This window comes from Rhinoderma darwinii, chromosome 3, assembly GCF_050947455.1.
Source record: "Rhinoderma darwinii isolate aRhiDar2 chromosome 3, aRhiDar2.hap1, whole genome shotgun sequence".
Taxonomy (NCBI): Eukaryota; Metazoa; Chordata; class Amphibia; order Anura; family Rhinodermatidae; genus Rhinoderma; species Rhinoderma darwinii.
The window spans coordinates 6,765,208-6,786,857 of NC_134689.1; the positions used below are offsets into that span (position 1 = coordinate 6,765,208).

General features: G+C 41.5%; 1 protein-coding gene across 2 annotated transcripts in view; it reads left to right on the forward strand.

Moving 5' to 3' along the window:
• The window catches only part of ITPR2 (inositol 1,4,5-trisphosphate receptor type 2), a 265,480-nt gene that overhangs the window by 25,532 nt on the left and 218,298 nt on the right, over positions 1 to 21,650 (forward strand). For both annotated transcript variants that reach the window (XM_075855774.1, XM_075855775.1), the window contains exon 2: positions 17,085 to 17,155. In XM_075855774.1, coding sequence (XP_075711889.1) covers positions 17,085 to 17,155 — 71 coding nt within the window. The remainder of the gene's footprint in view (positions 1 to 17,084; positions 17,156 to 21,650) is intronic.

Below are 21,650 nucleotides of genomic sequence, written 5' to 3' on the forward strand. Positions count from 1 at the left end.
CTACTATAATACTGTCCCTATATACAAGAATATAACTACTATAATACTGTCCCCTATATACAAGAATATAACTACTATAATACTGTCCCTATATACAAGAATATAACTACTATAATACTGCCCCCTATATACAAGAATATAACTGCTATAATACTGCCCCTATATACAAGAATATAACTACTATAATACTGTCCCCTATATACAAGAATATAACTACTATAATACTGTCCCTATATACAAGAATATAACTACTATAATACTGTCCCCTATATACAAGAATATAACTACTATAATACTGCCCCCTATGGACAGGAGTAGTAATCTGGGAAGTCCTGCACTGTGGTCCCTGTCTGCTCCTTTCTCGGCTATCACTGGTTTTACAGGAGATACAACTTCTTTTCTTCAGTATAAAGATAACATGACGGATTGTAATTGGATCAGCATTTCACGCCTATATAGTCTGTGCCTGGGGCAGTGTTAGATGTGAGTTATGGCAGAATATGCAGCAGTCGGTGGTTGTGGACACGTTTTTGGCTGTCACTGTGTATCTAATAAACGACTGAAGTAAAGGAACTGAACTAGTAAATTAAGGAGAAAGTAATGAAATTGTAGTAGATGTATTTGTTTTGGGTGGAGTCCCCCCTATAAGTTTGGTTCGGAGTATCTATACTTTATTGCTGCTCTATGTTGCCTGTCTGTAGACATTCTGCATGTATTTAGTTTCCCTTTTCATGTCCTCTGTATATCAGGTCATAAGAGGAATAGTCTCTTATATCTGCGGAAGGAAACTGAGTCAGCGTCTCCATATACGTTACAAAGTATTATCAGCAAATCTCGCTCATGTTCTGACCAAGATTTTTTTTTTCTTTCTTTTGTATTACCAGAATTGATGTTTTTGCAGGCGGCTGGGTGAATGAATGTATATCCTGTTCACAATAAAAATAAGTCATTATGTAAGAGATATAATATACAGATATAATCAGAATGACAAGTGGAGTCACTGTGTACATACATTCCATTACTGATCCTGAGTTACATCCTGTATTATACTCCAGAGCTGCGCTCACTATTCTGCAGGTGGAGTCACTGTGTACATACATTACATTACTTATCCTGTACTGATCCTGAGTTACATCCTGTATTATACTCCAGAGCTGCGCTCACTATTCTGCTGGTGGAGTCACTGCGTACATACATTACATTACTTATCCTGTACTGATCCTGAGTTACATCCTGTATTATACTCCAGAGCTGCGCTCACTATTCTGCTGGTGGACTCACTGTGTACATACATTACATTACTTGTCCTGTACTGATCATGTAATGACGTAGTAGGGAGACAGACAGGTGAGCCCTAATCTACCCGCCACTCAGTCCCTGCCTACTTGCAACGGCCCGTCCTAGGCGACGGCATACAACTGGGCGACGGTCCCTACGCTCAATAAGTGCACGACAGACAAACAGACAAGGGTACATAGAAGTTAGGGAAATGGGGCAGTTGCCCACGGCAGCACCGTGAGCAACGAGAGTAGTGAACGAGCCGAGTCAAACCAGGAGTGTACGAGGTACCAAACGCAGAGCAGGAGAATTGTCAGTAAAGCCAGGGTCAAAAATTAAGCAGAGGACAAAATGTTCAAGCAGCAGCAGAGCCAGGACACAGACAGAATCACAGGCAAAGGAGGAGCAGGAAATGCAGGTATAAATAGACAGAGGGCGTGAGCTAGCTCCGTCTGGCCAGGCTGTGATAGGCTCTCCCACTCCTCAGCCTCCCAGCCTGACTGGTAGAAGATCGTGTCACTCTCTCAGACTTAGGGTATGTTCACACGGCCTATTTACGGACGTAATTCGGGCGTTTTTGCCCCGAATTACGTCTGAAAATAGCGCCTCAATAGCGCTGACAAACATCTGCCCATTGAAAGCAATGGGCAGACGTTTGTCTGTTCACACGAGGCGTATATTTACGCGCCGCTGTCAAATGACGGCGCGTAAATAGACGCCCGCGTAGAAGAAGTGACCTGTCACTTCTTTGGCCGTAATTGGAGCCGCTATTCATTGACTCCAATGAATAGCAGCGCTAATTACGGCCGTAATTGACGCGGCGTTCAAGCGCCTGCACATGCCATTACGGGGATGTTTTCAGGCTGAAACATCCCCGTAATTTCAGCCGTTACGGACCCCCGCCGTGTGAACATACCCTTAGGAGCAGGTGCAGACTGATTACCCACAGGCGTCGATACAGAAGCTGTGTCTGGCAGATCCTTTACAGATCCTGAGTTACACCCTGTATTATACTCAAGAACTGCACTCACTATTCTGCTGGTGGAGTCACTGTGTACATACATTACATTACTTATCCTGTACTGATCCTGAGTTACAGTCTGTATTATACTCAAGAACTGCACTCACTATTCTGCTGGTGGAGTCACTGTGTACATACATTACATTACTTATCCTGTACTGATCCTGAGTTACATCCTGTATTATACTCCGGAGCTGCACTCACTATTCTGCTGGTGGAGTCACTGTGTACATACATTACATTATTTATCCTGTACTGATCCTGAGTTATATCCTGTATTATACTCCAGAGCTGCACTCACTATTCTGCTGGAGGAGTCACTGTGTACATACATTACATTATTTATCCTGTACTGATCCTGAGTTATATCCTGTATTATACTCCAGAGCTGCACTCACTATTCTGCTGGTGGAGTCACTGTGTACATACATTACATATCCTGTATTGATCCTGAGTTACATCCTGTATTCTACTCCAGAGCTGCACTCACTATTCTGCTGGTGGAGTCACTGTGTACATACATTACATTACTTATCCTGTACTGATTCTGAGTTGCATCCTGTATTATACTCCAGAGCTGCACTCACTATTCTGCTGGTGGAGTCATTGTGTACATACATGACATTACTTCTCCTGTACTGATCCGGAGTTACACCCTGTATTATACTCCAGAGCTGTACTCACTATTCTGCTGGTGGAGTCACTGTGTACATACATTTACTTATCCTGTACTGATCCTGAGTTACATCCTGTATTATACTCCAGAGCTGCACTCACTATTCTGCTGGTGGAGTCACTGTGTACATACATTACATTACTGATCATGTACTGATCCTGAGTTACATCCTGTATTATACCCCGGAGCTGCACTCACTATTCTGCTGGTGGGGTCACTGTGTACATACATTACATTACTTATCCTGTACTGATCCGGAGTTACACCCTGTATTATACTCCAGAGCTGTACTCACTATTCTGCTGGTGGAGTCACTGTGTACATACATTACATTACTTATCCTGTACTGATCCTGAGTTACATCCTGTATTATACTCCACAGCTGCACTCACTATTCTGCTGGTGGAGTCACTGTGTACATACATTACATTACTTATCCTGTACTGATCCTGAGTTACATCCTGTATTATACTCCAGAGCTGCACTCACTATTCTGCTGGCGGAGTCACTGTGTACATATATTATATTACTTATCCTGTACTGATCCTGAGTTACATCCTGTATTATACTCCAGAGCTGCACTCACTATTCTGCTGGTGGAGTCACTGTGTACATACATGACATTACTTATCCTGTACTGATCCTGAGTTACATCCTGTATTATACTCCAGAGCTGCACTCACTATTCTGCTGGTGGAGTCACTGTGTACATATATTACATTACTGATCCTGAGTTATATTATATGCAAAACAACAGGATAGAACCATGGATGAGCGCTGCTTTAAGATTGTCAGTGACTTCGGAATTTAGGGCCATGTCAGCAGGTAGGTTTTGGATACATACATGCTCTGTATGGACAGCCTCTTACCCGATCCTATCCCGTTCCCCTTACTGGTAATCTCGTACAGTTTACTCTGTAGTTCACCTTGACAAGTGTTCACGCTTCCAGCAATGCAAACAGGAAGCTCTCCAGCGGGCACTACCTGTCAGCTTGTACTGCTCTACAGTCCGTGGCAGCGGGTTCTCTTCCATCCTGCAGCACCTGTCAGCAGTACGACAATACCACCATTGTTCAGGATGTTTTAGATTATAATCTGTGTGCTGACCGTTCCTGTTAATCAGTCAAGTATTGTACACTGCCATTCATTGCCCCGTGTCCAGACACACCGGATATATATATACATTTGCCTATTTATCATGTATGGCCAGTTACCCCTGGACCCCCTTCTGTTTAGGGACCTCCACTAAACGTAACGCACTGTAAAGGTCTTCCCATTTATGCACTGTGTATAGCAGCAATAAAACTTGGGCACCATATGGCACTATTATATTTTACTGTATGGAACTTATATGTAGGCATTGTATGGCAGTATTTGGGCGCTGTATGGCATCACTGGGCAAATCCCAGAAGTCCGGCATCCAATGCACCTAGTAATTTACTATTGACGTCTATCATTTTTTTTGTTTTTACCGATATCTATGATAGTTCTTACTGTCCGGCCCCTGGAGTAGCTTTAGGTTCGCTTTATTGTACCGCTATTTAGCACTGGTAGTCATCTGGGCAAGGGAGTTCCAACCTGTGGCTCTCTGGATTTTGAAAAAACAACAACTCCCAGCATGTCCTGACAACTACGGGACTCAAGAGCCAAAGAGCATCAGGTTTGAGACCGCTGATGTAGTCATTTTTTCTGGCACTTTTTTGTGAGCACTGTATGGCACTGTTATTTATGGCACGGTTACCTTATCACTGTCACGGCTATGGGGTATGTGGAGCCAATTGGCCGCTCCGCTGTAGCAGAGTAGCAGCTGGACACTAGTCTCTAGGACAGGAGTACCCGGATAGAAGATTAGCCAGACACTTGGCGTAGCAGACACTTGGCACAGATGACACTTGCTGTATGGCGCTGTTACGTGATCGCTGTATGGCGCTGTTACGTGATCGCTGTATGGCGCTGTTACGTGATCGCTGTATGGCGCTGTTACGTGATCGCTGTATGGCTCTGTTACGTGATCGCTGTTACGTGATCGCTGTATGGCGCTGTTACGTGATCGCTGTATGGCGCTGTTACGTGATCGCTGTATGGCGCTGTTACGTGATCGCTGTATGGCGCTGTTACGTGATCGCTGTATGGCGCTGTTACGTGATCGCTGTATGGCGCTGTTACGTGATCGCTGTATGGCGCTGTTACGTGATTGCTGTATGGCGCTGTTACGTGATTGCTGTATGGCGCTGTTACGTGATTGCTGTATGGCGCTGTTACGTGATTGCTGTATGGCGCTGTTACGTGATTGCTGTATGGCGCTGTTACGTGATCGCTGTATGGCGCTGTTACGTGATCGCTGTATGGCGCTGTTACGTGATCGCTGTATGGCTCTGTTACGTGATCGCTGTTACGTGATCGCTGTATGGCGCTGTTACGTGATCGCTGTATGGCGCTGTTGCGTGATCGCTGTATGGCGCTGTTACGTGATTTGCTGTATGGCGCTGTTACGTGATCGCTGTATGGCTCTGTTACGTGATCGCTGTATGGCGCTGTTACGTGATCGCTGTATGGCGCTGTTACGTGATCGCTGTATGGCTCTGTTACGTGATCGCTGTATGGCGCTGTTACGTGATCGCTGTATGGCGCTGTTACGTGATCGCTGTATGGCGCTGTTACGTGATCGCTGTATGGCGCTGTTACGTGATCGCTGTATGGCGCTGTTACGTGATTGCTGTATGGCTCTGTTACGTGATTTCTGTATGGCTCTGTTACGTGATCGCTGTATGGCGCTGTTACGTGATCGCTGTATGGCGCTGTTACGTGATCGCTGTATGGCTCTGTTACGTGATCGCTGTATGGCGCTGTTACGTGATCGCTGTATGGCTCTGTTACGTGATCGCTGTATGGCGCTGTTACGTGATCGCTGTATGGCGCTGTTACGTGATCGCTGTATGGCTCTGTTACGTGATCGCTGTATGGCGCTGTTACGTGATCGCTGTATGGCGCTGTTACGTGATCGCTGTATGGCGCTGTGACGTGATCGCTGTATGGCGCTGTTACGTGATCGCTGTATGGCGCTGTTACGTGATCGCTGTATGGCTCTGTTACGTGATCGCTGTATGGCGCTGTTACGTGATCGCTGTATGGCGCTGTTACGTGATCGCTGTATGGCGCTGTGACGTGATCGCTGTATGGCGCTGTTACGTGATCGCTGTATGGCGCTGTGACGTGATCGCTGTATGGCGCTGTTACGTGATCGCTGTATGGCGCTGTTACGTGATCGCTGTATGGAGCTGTTTCTTTATCACTGTATGGCAAAATATTAACTTCTGACACTTTCTGAACCTATGTCAGAGTAAAGCGTATAAAAGTGGTGGACATCCACCTTAAAGGGGGTATCTCCATTTCAGACATCGATGGCATATTTGCAGGATATGCCCTAAATATATGAAAGGTGCCGGTCCCACTACTGAGACCCGCTCCTATCTGTGTAACGGGAATCCCTCCACCTAGCGTGCTCTGCTGTTTATGTAGGTCTCATTGAAGTGAATGTAGAGAGCCACGCACAGCCACCGCTCTATTCAGTCTACACCTGTATTTGGCCACCCGCTCACTACGCGGGACAAGGGTTAGTTATCCCCTGTTCTCCAGATAGGTACAGATCCCGGAGGTGGGACCCGTATTTATCAGACATTTAGGGCATATCCTGTAAATTGCCATAAATGTCTGAGATCGGAATACCCCTTTAAATCTGGATTACCATATACCGGTAGTGGTGTAGCTAGGGACCCTCAGTGATCAGCTGTAATCTGTGGGAAATCTGGCAGTAAGTGTTCAGTTTCCTGGCAGCGCCACCAGAGGAGAAATTAAGTATTACACCGTGTCCATTTATATCAATGTGTTGTCTGTGTGATACAGGGAGAGAGAGAGAGAGACGCTCTATATAACCGCTCTCCACTTTGGCCAAGAGATGAGAATTCTGACCAGAGGACCCCGTCCATTAATTTAGAATACGGTAACAGTACAAACACTTTAAGCTTAAAGGGTTTTTCCAAATTTTAACATCATGTCATTTTTTGTTCCAACATTTTTTGATGATTTATTTCCTAATATATCTTTATATCGGTCAAAGCGGGATTTTTCTGATACAGAATTCCAAATCCTCTGCATAAACATGGAGTTCTATGATAAAATTCTGTATTATGCAGTCACCACTAGAGGGAGCCAACTGCATACTGTGTTATTTTTGAGTTCTATGTATAATCAGTGTACAGTGAGCTCCCTCTAGTGGTGGCTGCAGGGATTCTGAATTTTTTAATGTAACTCTAGGTCTATGCAGGGATTCTGAGCTCTGTATCAGAAGAACAAATCTCCAAACGCTGTAACAATATAATAATAAATTAATGTCCAGAATTCTGGAGCTATATAGATTAATAGCCTTTTACTCCCAGACTGCCATAGGTGTTGCTTTGTAATCAGTCTAAAATGGGAGGAGCCATACATAGAAGTGGAGGAGGGAGGGGATAGCAGAGGCTATGAATTTCTATGACGCCTGGGTGACTCTCTGACTAAATGGCTGCTGTAACAGCTACTTGTTAGACCTAGTAACATGGAGCACAACTGGCTCCCATTGACCACAGTTATTAAAAAACAAAACAATGTTTTCTGGGTAGGAAGAAGTATGTCCGATAGTTCAGAGTTTACGGTGATCCTGTGGATGCTGGATTATCGGAATTTTACTGTACTTGGTGTTTATTTCGCAGTCGCTGGGTGTGGCCTAGAGACGTTCCTACGTCTTGTGTGAAGGGCGCTGTTGTCCGGGCAGACTTGGCACATCCAACCTGCAGGAAGCGGAGAAAAAAAACTGCGTAATTAATTATTTGTGAGGCTGAGGTAGAAACACGAGATGAATCGCCAAAGATTCGCCTTGACGACAGCAATCGCCTGTGAAGTATCTACAAAGGAGGAAGGAACCAGAATTCAGGCATCGAGGGCCGCACTAACCAAACTGCTTAAGTCACGGTCGGCCCACCGCAGCCTAGACCTCCGTAAGCCCGTAGGGCCTGGAATGACGCGTTTTGGGGCTTTCACCTTTGGTGTTGTGTGGTGGGGCGTAGCTATAGGGGGTCCAGAGGTAGCAGTCACACCCCGGCCCTGGTGCCTGAAGGGGCCCCAAATGCCCCACTGCTACATAAGAGAACACCAATATTATTAATGGCCCATGGTAGGTGAGGGGCCCTGTTATACATTTTGCATTGGAGCCAGGGGATTTATGTTTTTATTTTTCTTGGGTGCCATTTTTTTGGTCAATGGAATAAGGGGGAGGAGCGTTTTGGGGTAGAGATGGGGGTTTGGAACCGTTTCAGGATCATATGTGTTGGTTGACCATTGTACTTCAAGGGACCTGTCAACAAGAGAGACGTCTTTAAAGGGGTTGTCACCCTAGACACTCCCTGAAATATGAGGGTCCCCCAGCAAACAGCTGACTCTGCGGCCACAGCAGGGGCCATGTAGTATTACATGGTCGCTATTGGCTACTCATGTAATATATGGAAGGCCCCTATCCACCAGAATGAGAACTGCTACTTGTTAGACCCAAACGGGGGGGCCCCCCTCTATAACGTGGATATGGATGGGGTCAACCCCTTTTGAGGCCATCTTTACCCAAATAAAAAACATCCCATGTGCTCATCATTGTTTCACTTCCCTTCGTTTGCAGCTGTTAGAGCTGCAGTTTGTACTCCAGAGCTGCCATTCCTAATGTAACTCTAAACAGGAAGCTGCAACTATAGGCAGCCATATTGGAATCTAGAGGTAAATATTCTGGTCACCGACCTGCATAGAAGTATTTAGACACTGCCCTGCTCTCTGCACCTTCATTTTATGTCAGTCCATAGTGCCGCCCCCCCCCCCCCCCCCGGACCTTTTGTGCCTACTTGGCTTAGTATGCAATGTAGTACTCCTGCAATGAATAAGGGCCGCATGACCGCCCACATGCACCATAGAAACTGGCACTATACCTTTAGTAGAAGTCAGAGCCTGATTGAAATTCTAAAATATATAATAAGAAATTCTGAAGAATAAGCCGAGACTTGGCCTAATCCCAGGGTTGCAGTTACTACATTAACCCTCTGGTTTCCAGTTCTCACAGCATCACTCCACCCGAAATCTCAGCTTGTAATCAATATTATTGGGTGCGTCTCTATATAAACAGCACAAAGCTGCAACCGTACATCTAATAGCCCAGATACAGCACTTTATACATACCGGGAGTGCGCACTTCTCCGGTCACACCAAAAGCTGCAATGTCTTTTTATTATTTGTCAGATAAAAAGATAAAGAACAGCTGTAAACGCTACATAAAGGAGCACTCCAGGCAAAATTGATATATTGTGTTCTGCTTAGTACAGGGCCTGAAGGGGCGGAGCATGACACAGACTTATAGAACACCTAAGAGAAATTCTTTGTCATGCTCCGCCCCCTCAGACCCTACACTCAGCATAACACAATGTATCAGTGTTGACCGGAGTGTTCATTTAAAGGGGAAGTACACCCAAAACAAAGAGATGGCATTTCTCAGAGACACATTGAAGATCCCATTGGCAGCTCAGACCTCTACCAATTCCCCAAAACTATAGGGCACCCATTTATTTTCCTTTGTGACCCTGTGATTCCAAGTTTAGGAATGGCGGAGTGGAGCCACAGGAGCAATTTGGTTAATATTATATCAGGGATTTACTATTTATGCCGTTACTTAAAGGGGTTGTCTACTTTGGACAGCTCATTCTCGCATGAATGGTCTGATGATCAGCTGTTCAGATGATTATCGGGGCAAGGTCTGGGTTGTCGTCTTTTTCTCCTGCAGTGCCTCTGCAGGAGAAAGGAAGCATTACATCTCTGGTTCCTACAGAGGTAGGGACACCCTATGGAGCAGCCCTCCGCTTTGGATAATAGAGTGGGGGTTATGTCCCCCTCTATTACATCAAATGCCCTAATAGAGCCAAAGATCTATCCTATCTATCCTATCTATCCTATCTATCTATCTATCTATCTATCTATCTATCTATCTATCTATCTATCTATCTATCTATCTATCTATCTCATATCTATCTATCTATCTATCTATCTATCTATCTATCTATCTATCTATCTATCTATCTATCTATCTATCTATCATCTATCTCATATCTATCTATCTATCTATCTATCTATCTATCTATCTATCTATCTATCTATCTATCTATCTATCTATCTATCTATCTATCTATCTATCTATCTATCTATCTATCTCATATCTATCTATCTCATATCTATCTATCTATCTATCTCATATCTATCTATCTATCTCATATCTATCTATCTATCTATCTATCTATCTATCTATCTATCTATCTATCTATCTATCTATCTATCTAATGTTTTCTGCAGTGGCCTTGTCTATTAAAGGGGATGTACGTGTTGGACAATTCCTTTTTTGTTAGAAGGATTCCCCCAAGATAACTTGATCACATGATGTCACACTTCTGGCTCCCCCAGCGATCAGATGTAATTTGTATGGGAACTCGGCACCAAGTGTTCAGTTTCCCTGCAGCGCCTCCACGGGACAAATGAAGCATTACACAGTTATCATTGAATACAATGCGTTGTCTGTGTGATACACAGATGTGCTGAGTCCTCCAGAGTGAGAGACGCTCTTTAACGTCACTATCCACTAAACCAGACAAACCTTTTAAGGTATCGGATCACAAAAGTACATATTGGGACCCCAACCGGGATCCCGACCCTCCGTTTCTCCACCCTCGGTCCTGAATGTAGCGTTTACAGCACCGTGTATGACATGGGACTGCTCAGGGACTGCTCAGGAACTGCTGCATTTACCAAGATAAAGACAAATACCACAATTTTATCTCAGTAGGAAACCCGGTCACGTCAGATAGAACTTTTCCTGACAGTCTTTACATTAACCTTTTCACAATCCGCCCTCCAGTTCATAGGTCGGGGGCGGCAGAGCTGACGTGAAATGTCAAGTACCATTCACATAAACTATATTTCCAACAAAAGGAAAAAAAAAAACACAAAAACTTTATATCTGATCCTGGGAAAGCTGGGTGACAACCAATATGGTTTCCACCAAAAATATCACCCAGCTTTCCTGCAATCCTGAACAGCCAATCTGTCTAGTGATTCAGCGCTCCATCCCCCTGTATTACTAGGCAGAACTAAAAGCAAGGTTTAATTTGCGCCCTGGTCGCCGTGAGGTTAACGTGACTCATACCCCGTATATATTATATATATTCAAATCTTCTAGAGGGAAATAATGAGGGTTGAGGTGGTAAAAGCAGAAGTGGGAGAACCTTGTCCGGGTGTAACGGGATCTGGACCAGGGTTTATCATTAACCCGGGACGTGCGTTTCTGGGAGATTCTGTAGGTTACACATTGTCCGCCGGGACTGCGACCAATAGTAACGTTCTATCTATCAATATGTAGGTACAAGCAGTGAACTTCCTTTAATCCGGCACCAATAATCGAAAAAGTTAGGCCCTGTTCACATTGAGGTTTTTTTTTGGCGCAGTGTTTCATGCAGAAACTGCGTCGGAAGCTGCGCCAAAAAAACGGCCAAAATCGCCTCCTAATGATTTCAAATGGGAGGAGGAAGCGGTTTTTCTATCTATCTATCTATCTATCTATCTATCTATCTATCTATCTATCTATCTATCTATCTATCTATCTATCTATCTATCTATCTATCTATCTATCTATCTATCTATCTATCTATCTATCTATCTATCTATCTATCTATCTATCTATCTATCTATCTCAAGGAGACACCTCATATTTCTCATGCCAAAGCTTCAATAGCCATGAAGAGTGACAACCACTTTTATGAAGCCAAAACGTGCTCAGAGTAGTTGTCACATCCCTTTTAGAAATCCTCGTGGCCAGCAGGGGGCGACAGTGAGCTCAGCTGGAAGCTCCTCCCACTTTAGAAAGCTTAGAGTCCATCATTGCGCAGCTTATACATCGGCCCAGGAGCGAATCTGACGATGATATTATATTAGGGAATTATTATATACACAATTTCTTTATATTTTCTGCGGAGTGGCTCCAAACCGGAGTTAAACTTGAAGCCGGAAATCACGGGTATTAATAGAGGTGACTGAGCGTAATAAAACATGAAGGTAAACACGCCGCAGAATTAAAATCCGGCAAATGAACGCGGTAAACGTTTTCTTATCATGTTTATGTTAAGTCTTATTAAGAACGTGTTCTTGACATAGCCCGGCTGTATAAACTCCATCCATTGTGGTGTTCTGTGTGTTTATGGAGTCGCTTTTGATGTGGCTTCTCCTTTAAGCCCTTGTGTATTTAAAGAGCTTGTACAAGATTAGAAAAACATGGCGTCTTCCAGAAACAGCGCCACACCTGCCCACTGGTTATGTGTGGTATTGCAGCTCAGTCCTATTTACTTTAGTGGAGTGGAGCTGCAATACCAGACACAAGCCATAGACAGGCGTGGGTGCATTGAACAGTACCGGACAATGACGCCCCCTGTAGGTGAATGATGGGAGTCCTTTTTTCACTTAAAGCAGAACTCCACTCAAATCCTAAACCTCGTGGCTTGAAAGCGGTTCACCCGAATATCAAGCTCCCTCCATATCACACTCACAGGAGTCTAGGAAACTGAGATATGAGGAGCTGTTTGTTGGGGTCCTTACACTGTAGTGTCCCGGTGATGCCTGTCACATGGAGAGAACGAAGTAGTCACCGGTGATTTTTTTTATTTTGTTATGACTATAAAAAATATGGTGGCTCTGCAGGGTCAAATAGTGAATGTTTATAGTGACCCTATTGCCCATTAAGTTTCCCAGATTGAGGAATCTCCCCCATTGAGGTTAACAAGCCCCTAAATGGCCATTTTTGTGGGTGCCGTTTTGGGAGCAGTTATAGGATTGTGACTGTGGGGTCGTTACATTTTTGACTTGGGTTCGCAGGTTGTCCTAAAGCAGCTCCAGGAGCATCAGTCTCTTCCTTACCCCCAATGCCCTCAGGGGTCGGCCTCTCCGGAGTAACAGGAAACAGATGTATTGTTGTAGATCCGATCCAGAACTATAATATTCAGGAAGTGGAAAAGGGGGGACGGCAGCAGCGTCACCATCAGACTCCAGGACCCCAATGCAAAACCTGTGATGGTGCCCCCCACTGATGACTGTCAGTGACCGTGCTGGCGTCCTCTTGAGGGGAATTTGGGCGCTTGAGGCTTGTTAACTAGGGTAACTAAACATTCAACAAACTTCTGACGTGTCAGAAGTTTTGATTGGTGGGGGTCCGAGCACTGAGACCCCCGCCACTCGCTAAAACAAAGCGGCAGAAGTGCTCGTGTGAGCGCTCAGCCGCTTCCTGTCTGTTCGGCTTTTTCCGGAAAGCCGATGTATCGGAGTACAGGCTCATAGACTTTCTATTATGCCCGTACACCGCTACATTGATTTACGGAAAATGCAAAATTTATTTGGGGGTGGCCATATTGGTGACCCCTACTTTCTGTATTGTCTGTATAGACCGTGCAGCAGGGTGTGTGTGCTTTATGGCAGCTGCAAAGACTGGGAGTCCATTGACCGAAAAATTCGTAGAGTGTATAGTGTTCCCATCCTGCCTTTATCAAGGCCTCCAGCAGTACAAAATAGCTGTCATTAATGTACCCACCTAGTAATGAGATGACTCCGCTCATCATGTCCCTGTCTATCCAGCAAAGCAGACAAGTGATTTTCAGAAAGCTGGAAGTGTCAGCTTATTTGTCTGCCCCAGCGGCCAGTGTGAAAATGAAATGTATTTTTTTTTAATTTTTTCATGATAGTCACATAAACACCCCCCCCCCCCCCCCCCAAAAAAAAAACCTTTTTAAAAAAAAATACGTTGTCATATAGGAGCTTGCCGCAAGATGCGTCAGTCCGGAGTATTTTTGGTTATTAGTGTAACTCTCCCCGTGACTGACCACAACAACAACAATCATCATTAATTCTAATCATTATGTCCTTCCATTTTTCACGTTCATTTACTGTTAACGCCATAATTGCTGCATTTATTGTCTTCTAGAAAGTTGCAGAGGTGCGATATTCCCCTCAATAGACCATGAAAAAAATATATATATATCCCTTTAACCGAGGGGAAATCGTTCCCATAGCAACCAATCGGATTTTGGTTTCACTTTCACTTTTGAGCCTGAATCTCTGCTTGGTTGCCATGGGCGACACAATCCATTTATGTTTGTCCTGGTTTATGTACAACGGCGCCACCATGTTGAATGGTTACATTTAACCCCTTCATACACCAGGATATATATGTACTGTATGTCTTAGGGCCCAGTCACACGAGCGTGAATATTGTCCGCGTGGAAATCACGCGCAGCACACGGATCCATTGATTTCAATGGGGCCGTTCACACACACGCACCTACGCTCCCATTGAAGTCAATGGGTGCGTGAAAACCACACACGCGGTGCGTGATTCGCGCATCAATTTGTTTGAAAAAAAAAAAAAGATGTGCGTTGCGATTGCGTGAAAAACGCACGCCACTCCCAAAGAACCCTAATACATAACACAACACACACGGACCAGATTTACGCGCGCTGTTCACGCACGTGAATCTGATACGCTCGTATGAATGTTGCCGTAGGCTTTGGTTACATTGGCGGCAGAGTCTGTGGTACGTATGGATTTTTAGCACTTTTGACGGCAAAAATGGCGCCAAAGCCGTGGCTCAAATGAAAACGACCTCTGATTTTCTCTTTTTTTAACCCCTCGTACGCGGTTAACAATACGGATTTACCACAGGGCAACAAGAATAAGTATTCATTCATGGCCTATCCATAGGATAGGCCATCAATCTGTTACCAGTAAGGTCTGACCCCCCCCACGATCAACAAATCAGAAATCGCCGCGACCCCATATTTGTTGAACCGACACCACTTTGCAGCCGTAAATGTGACTCCGGCCCATTCAGGTCGGCCCCTTTATTCTGCTGATCAATGGGGGTCGGACTTCTACTTGATCATATGTTAACGGACAGGCCATCAATAGATTTACCTGGAAAACCCCTTTAAGGGCTTAAAGTGTCGGATTTTTAAATACCGGTTGCATCAAAAGTAACACGAGGCGCCTCGTACCTCGTACCTCGATGATGTCACGGTTTTCTTGTATGGATTCACATACATATTGGCACCCTCTTTATAACGGGGTGCTCTTGTGGCCCGTGTGGAATAATTGACACCAATTGTGAACATTTTCGTGCAGTTTCGGAACATCTCGTGTGTAACTGCCACTTCCTTGTCGTTTCCTGTGTAAAACGCTTCATCCGATTTGAAGACGTTCTGAAAGTGTGAGCAGACGCAGCTCGCCGGTCACGCCACCTCGGGTCCCTAGTGTTTACAAAAGTGCCCGCATCAATACTGAATACGGTTTATGGGATTTTACATATGTTTTTGTTTTTTTCTAACCAACTTCAGTTGTGTTGCAGCCGTGCAGGGCATATAAGCTCCAGATGATCAGACTTTCTGGACTATCAGATGGCGCATCAAAAGATTTTTGCCATCACTTTATGATCGGTGGGGGGGAGGGGGGTCAACTTCTGGGAATAAAGGGGGACACTGATTTAGCGCTGCATCCCCTTTTAAATTTAAACAGCGGCGCAACTGGCACTGCAGCTGTCCCCATTCTACTTTTCTTCGAACTCTACGTTGTGCTGTTCCTCAGTTATTCCTCCTAGAAATGTATGAATAAATCGATGGCTGACCATGTCCAATCAGTGCTGAGAGCGTGAGACCGTGTAGCGAAACGCCCCTTTAACAAGGGGAATGGTACCACCCAGTTGTTAGTTTATTCATAAATTTCTAGGAGGAATAACAGAGGAATGGCACAATGCAGAGTTTTAAGAAAAGGTGCCACAGAATTGTTATTTCATGGAGAATACAAGGATTTAGTAAAAATAGACCTGTCAGGGGAGGGGACAGGTACTCTTAAAAGTCCCACGTACATCCTGTGCGCAAACCGTGCCCCCTTACAGTGCCAATCACAGCGCTGCTTTTCAATTCCCCATAAACAGTGCCTTCTTTGCAGTGCCAGCCACGTTGCCTTACAAATAGAGCTGCCGTCCCCCCGGAGATCCCCTTTAGTTCTGCATATAGATTATGTATGTATGTATGTATATATATATAATGTTAGACTGTGCAGATTTGAGATTCCCATAGACCTAATGATCGTTTTGTCGGTGCGATTCCACGGATTGTGGCGAGATCTTTGTGTCTCGGGTCGTTGAGGTTTTACACGCGCATTTGGGGGGTTGAACCTGCACTTATATGTTAGAAAAGTGCATATATATTCTGTAGCAATTCCCTATTATACTCCAGTGATCGGGTGATCGATAATACTACAGAGAAGTCCAACCCCAATATGCAGAGTGCTGTTTATGGATCCTGCACGAAAGGAGAGAGGCTATAATAGGCAATGGTTATTTATGTAATGTCCCTGAATTATAAGTGTCCAAATCTGCCGTCCGGCCAGTGCTAAAGGGATTATTGTAAATCGGGTCATTTCTGATGAGGTCTGGTGAATCGCACTGATCAGTAATTACGCGTGACGATCGCCAATAATTACGCAGGAGGCCTCGTAGCGTTGACAGGGAGAGGGGGTCAGGAGACGCTGTGGACACATCCAGCCCTTCAGGCCCTTCACGTTTTATGCTCTTAGCACTTTTACTTCTATGCAAAGCTTATGACTCCCGAGGTACGAGGCCCGTGGTACCTCATCATGTGACATCTCTAGTAAATCTTTTACTTCATTATATATTGGATTAGCTAGCAAAATGTAAGCCACGTGTACGCTTCATTCACACAGAGACTAGGTGGCATTTATGGCCCTGCAGAGGTACGAGGCGCAATGTTACGATGTTACCTAAACAACGCATCAATCCAGCTCCCCAGAGTCTACCTGCTGCGCCCCGCACTCTGTTTAGTCATACAGTCCTTATATTAGTCACCGCTTCTTATCTGATCGTCTCATCATCCTCGGCTTTGTAAATATTTGAAAGATCGCTGCTCCTGACATATCATATTGTGTTTGTCTTTCTCCAGATTGGTGGATGACAGATGCGTGGTTCACCCAGAAGCCGGAGACCTGGCCAATCCGCCCAAAAAGTTCAGAGGTAAGAATGGTGTCCGAAAAATAGTTTATAGCGTAAATAGTCCACTATAATATCCTATATACAAGAATGTACCTACTATACTACTGCCCCTATATACAAGAATATAACTACTATAATACTGCCCCTATATACAAGAATATAACTACTATAATACTGCTCCCTATATACAAGAATATAACTACTATAATACTGCCCCCTATATACAAGAATATAACTACTATAATACTGCCCCCTATATACAAGAATATAACTACTATAATACTGCCCCCTATATACAAGAATATAACTACTATAATACTGCTCCCTATATACAAGAATATAACTACTATAATACTGCTCCCTATATACAAGAATATAACTACTATAATACTGCCCCCTATATACAAGAATATAACTACTATAATACTACCCCTATGTACAAGAATATAACTACTATAATACTGCCCCCTATATACAAGATTATAACTACTATAATACTGCCCCCTATATACAAGAATATAACTACTATAATACTACCCCTATATACAAGAATATAACTACTATAATACTGCTCCTATATACAAGAATATAACTACTATAATACTGCTCCTATATACAAGAATATAACTACTATAATACTGCCCCTATATACAATATAACTACTATAATACTGCCCCTATATACAAGAATATAACTACTATAATACTGCCCCTATATACAAGAATATAACTACTATAATACTGCCCCTATATACAAGAATATAACTACTATAATACTGCTCCCTATATACAAGAATATAACTACTATAATACTGCCCCCTATATACAAGAATATAACTACTATAATACTACCCCTATATACAAGAATATAACTACTATAATACTGCCCCTATATACAAGAATATAACTACTATAATACTGCCCCTATATACAAGAATATAACTACTATAATACTGCTCCTATATACAAGAATATAACTACTATAATACTGCTCCTATATACAAGAATATAACTACTATAATACTGCCCCCTATATACAATATAACTACTATAATACTGCCCCTATATACAAGAATATAACTACTATAATACTGCCCCTATATACAAGAATATAACTACTATAATACTGCCCCTATATACAAGAATATAACTACTATAATACTGCCCCCTATGTACAAGAATATAACTACTATATTACTGCCCCCTATATACAAGAATATAACTACTATAATACTGCCCCTATATACAAGAATATAACTACTATAATACTGCCCCCTATATACAAGAATATAACTACTATTATACTGCCCCCTATGTACAAGAATATAACTACTATAATACTGCCCCCTATATACAAGAATATAACTACTATAATACTGCCCCTATATACAAGAATATAACTACTATAATACTGCCCCTATATACAAGAATATAACTACTATAATACTGCCCCTATATACAAGAATATAACTACTATAATACTGCCCCCTATATACAAGAATATAACTACTATAATACTGCTCCCTATATACAAGAATATAACTACTATAATACTGCTCCCTATATACAAGAATATAACTACTATAATACTGCCCCCTATATACAAGAATATAACTACTATAATACTACCCCTATGTACAAGAATATAACTACTATAATACTGCCCCCTATATACAAGATTATAACTACTGTAATACTGCTCCCTATATACAAGAATATAACTACTATAATACTGCCCCTATATACAAGAATATAACTACTATAATACTGCTCCTATATACAAGAATATAACTACTATAATACTGCTCCTATATACAAGAATATAACTACTATAATACTGCCCCTATATACAATATAACTACTATAATACTGCCCCTATATACAAGAATATAACTACTATAATACTGCCCCCTATATACAAGAATATAACTACTATTATACTGCCCCCTATGTACAAGAATATAACTACTATAATACTGCCCCCTATATACAAGAATATAACTACTATAATACTGCCCCTATATACAAGAATATAACTACTATAATACTGCCCCTATATACAAGAATATAACTACTATAATACTGCCCCTATATACAAGAATATAACTACTATAATACTGCCCCCTATGTACAAGAATATAACTACTATAATACTGCCCCCTATATACAAGAATATAACTACTATAATACTGCCCCTATATACAAGAATATAACTACTATAATACTGCCCCCTATATACAAGAATATAACTACTATAATACTGCCCCTATATACAAGAATATAACGACTATAATACTGCCCCTATATACAAGAATATAACTACTATAATACTGCTCCCTATATACAAGAATATAACTACTATAATACTGCTCCCTATATACAAGAATATAACTACTATAATACTGCCCCCTATATACAAGAATATAACTACTATAATACTACCCCTATGTACAAGAATATAACTACTATAATACTGCCCCCTATATACAAGATTATAACTACTATAATACTGCCCCCTATATACAAGAATATAACTACTATAATACTACCCTATATACAAGAATATAACTACTATAATACTGCTCCTATATACAAGAATATAACTACTATAATACTGCTCCTATATACAAGAATATAACTACTATAATACTGCCCCTATATACAATATAACTACTATAATACTGCCCCTATATACAAGAATATAACTACTATAATACTGCCCCTATATACAAGAATATAACTACTATAATACTGCCCCTATATACAAGAATATAACTACTATAATACTGCTCCCTATATACAAGAATATAACTACTATAATACTGCCCCCTATATACAAGAATATAACTACTATAATACTACCCCTATATACAAGAATATAACTACTATAATACTGCCCCTATATACAAGAATATAACTACTATAATACTGCCCCTATATACAAGAATATAACTACTATAATACTGCTCCTATATACAAGAATATAACTACTATAATACTGCTCCTATATACAAGAATATAACTACTATAATACTGCCCCCTATATACAATATAACTACTATAATACTGCCCCTATATACAAGAATATAACTACTATAATACTGCCCCTATATACAAGAATATAACTACTATAATACTGCCCCTATATACAAGAATATAACTACTATAATACTGCCCCCTATGTACAAGAATATAACTACTATATTACTGCCCCCTATATACAAGAATATAACTACTATAATACTGCCCCTATATACAAGAATATAACTACTATAATACTGCCCCCTATATACAAGAATATAACTACTATTATACTGCCCCCTATGTACAAGAATATAACTACTATAATACTGCCCCCTATATACAAGAATATAACTACTATAATACTGCCCCTATATACAAGAATATAACTACTATAATACTGCCCCTATATACAAGAATATAACTACTATAATACTGCCCCTATATACAAGAATATAACTACTATAATACTGCCCCTATATACAAGAATATAACTACTATAATACTGACCCCTATATGCAAGAATATAACTACTATAATACTGCCCCTATGTACAAGAATATAACTACTATATTACTGCCCCCTATATACAAGAATATAACTACTATAATACTGCCCCTATATACAAGAATATAACTACTATAATACTGCCCCCTATATACAAGAATATAACTACTATTATACTGCCCCCTATGTACAAGAATATAACTACTATAATACTGCCCCCTATATACAAGAATATAACTACTATAATACTGCCCCTATATACAAGAATATAACTACTATAATACTGCCCCTATATACAAGAATATAACTACTATAATACTGCTCCTATATACAAGAATATAACTGCTATAATACTGCCCCTATGTACAAGAATATAACTACTATAATACTGCCCCTATGTACAAGAATATAACTACTATAATACTGCCCCTATGTACAAGAATATAACTACTATAATACTGCTCCTATATACAAGAATATAACTACTATAATACTGCTCCTATATACAAGAATATAATTACTATAATACTGCCCCTATATACAAGAATATAACTACTATAATACTGCCCCTATATACAAGAATATAACTACTATAATACTGCCCCCTATATACAAGAATATAACTACTATAATACTGCCCCCTATATACAAGAATATAACTACTATAATATTGCCCCCTATATACAAGAATATAACTACTATAATACTGCTCCTATATACAAGAATATAACTACTATAATACTGCCCCCTATATACAATATAACTACTATAATATTGCCCCTATATACAAGAATATAACTACTATAATACTGCCCTCTGTATACAAGAATATAACTACTATAATACTGCCCCCTATATACAAGAATATAACTACTATAATACTGCCCCTATGTACAAGAATATAACTACTATAATACTGCCCCTATGTACAAGAATATAACTACTATAATACTGCTCCTATATACAAGAATATAACTACTATAATACTG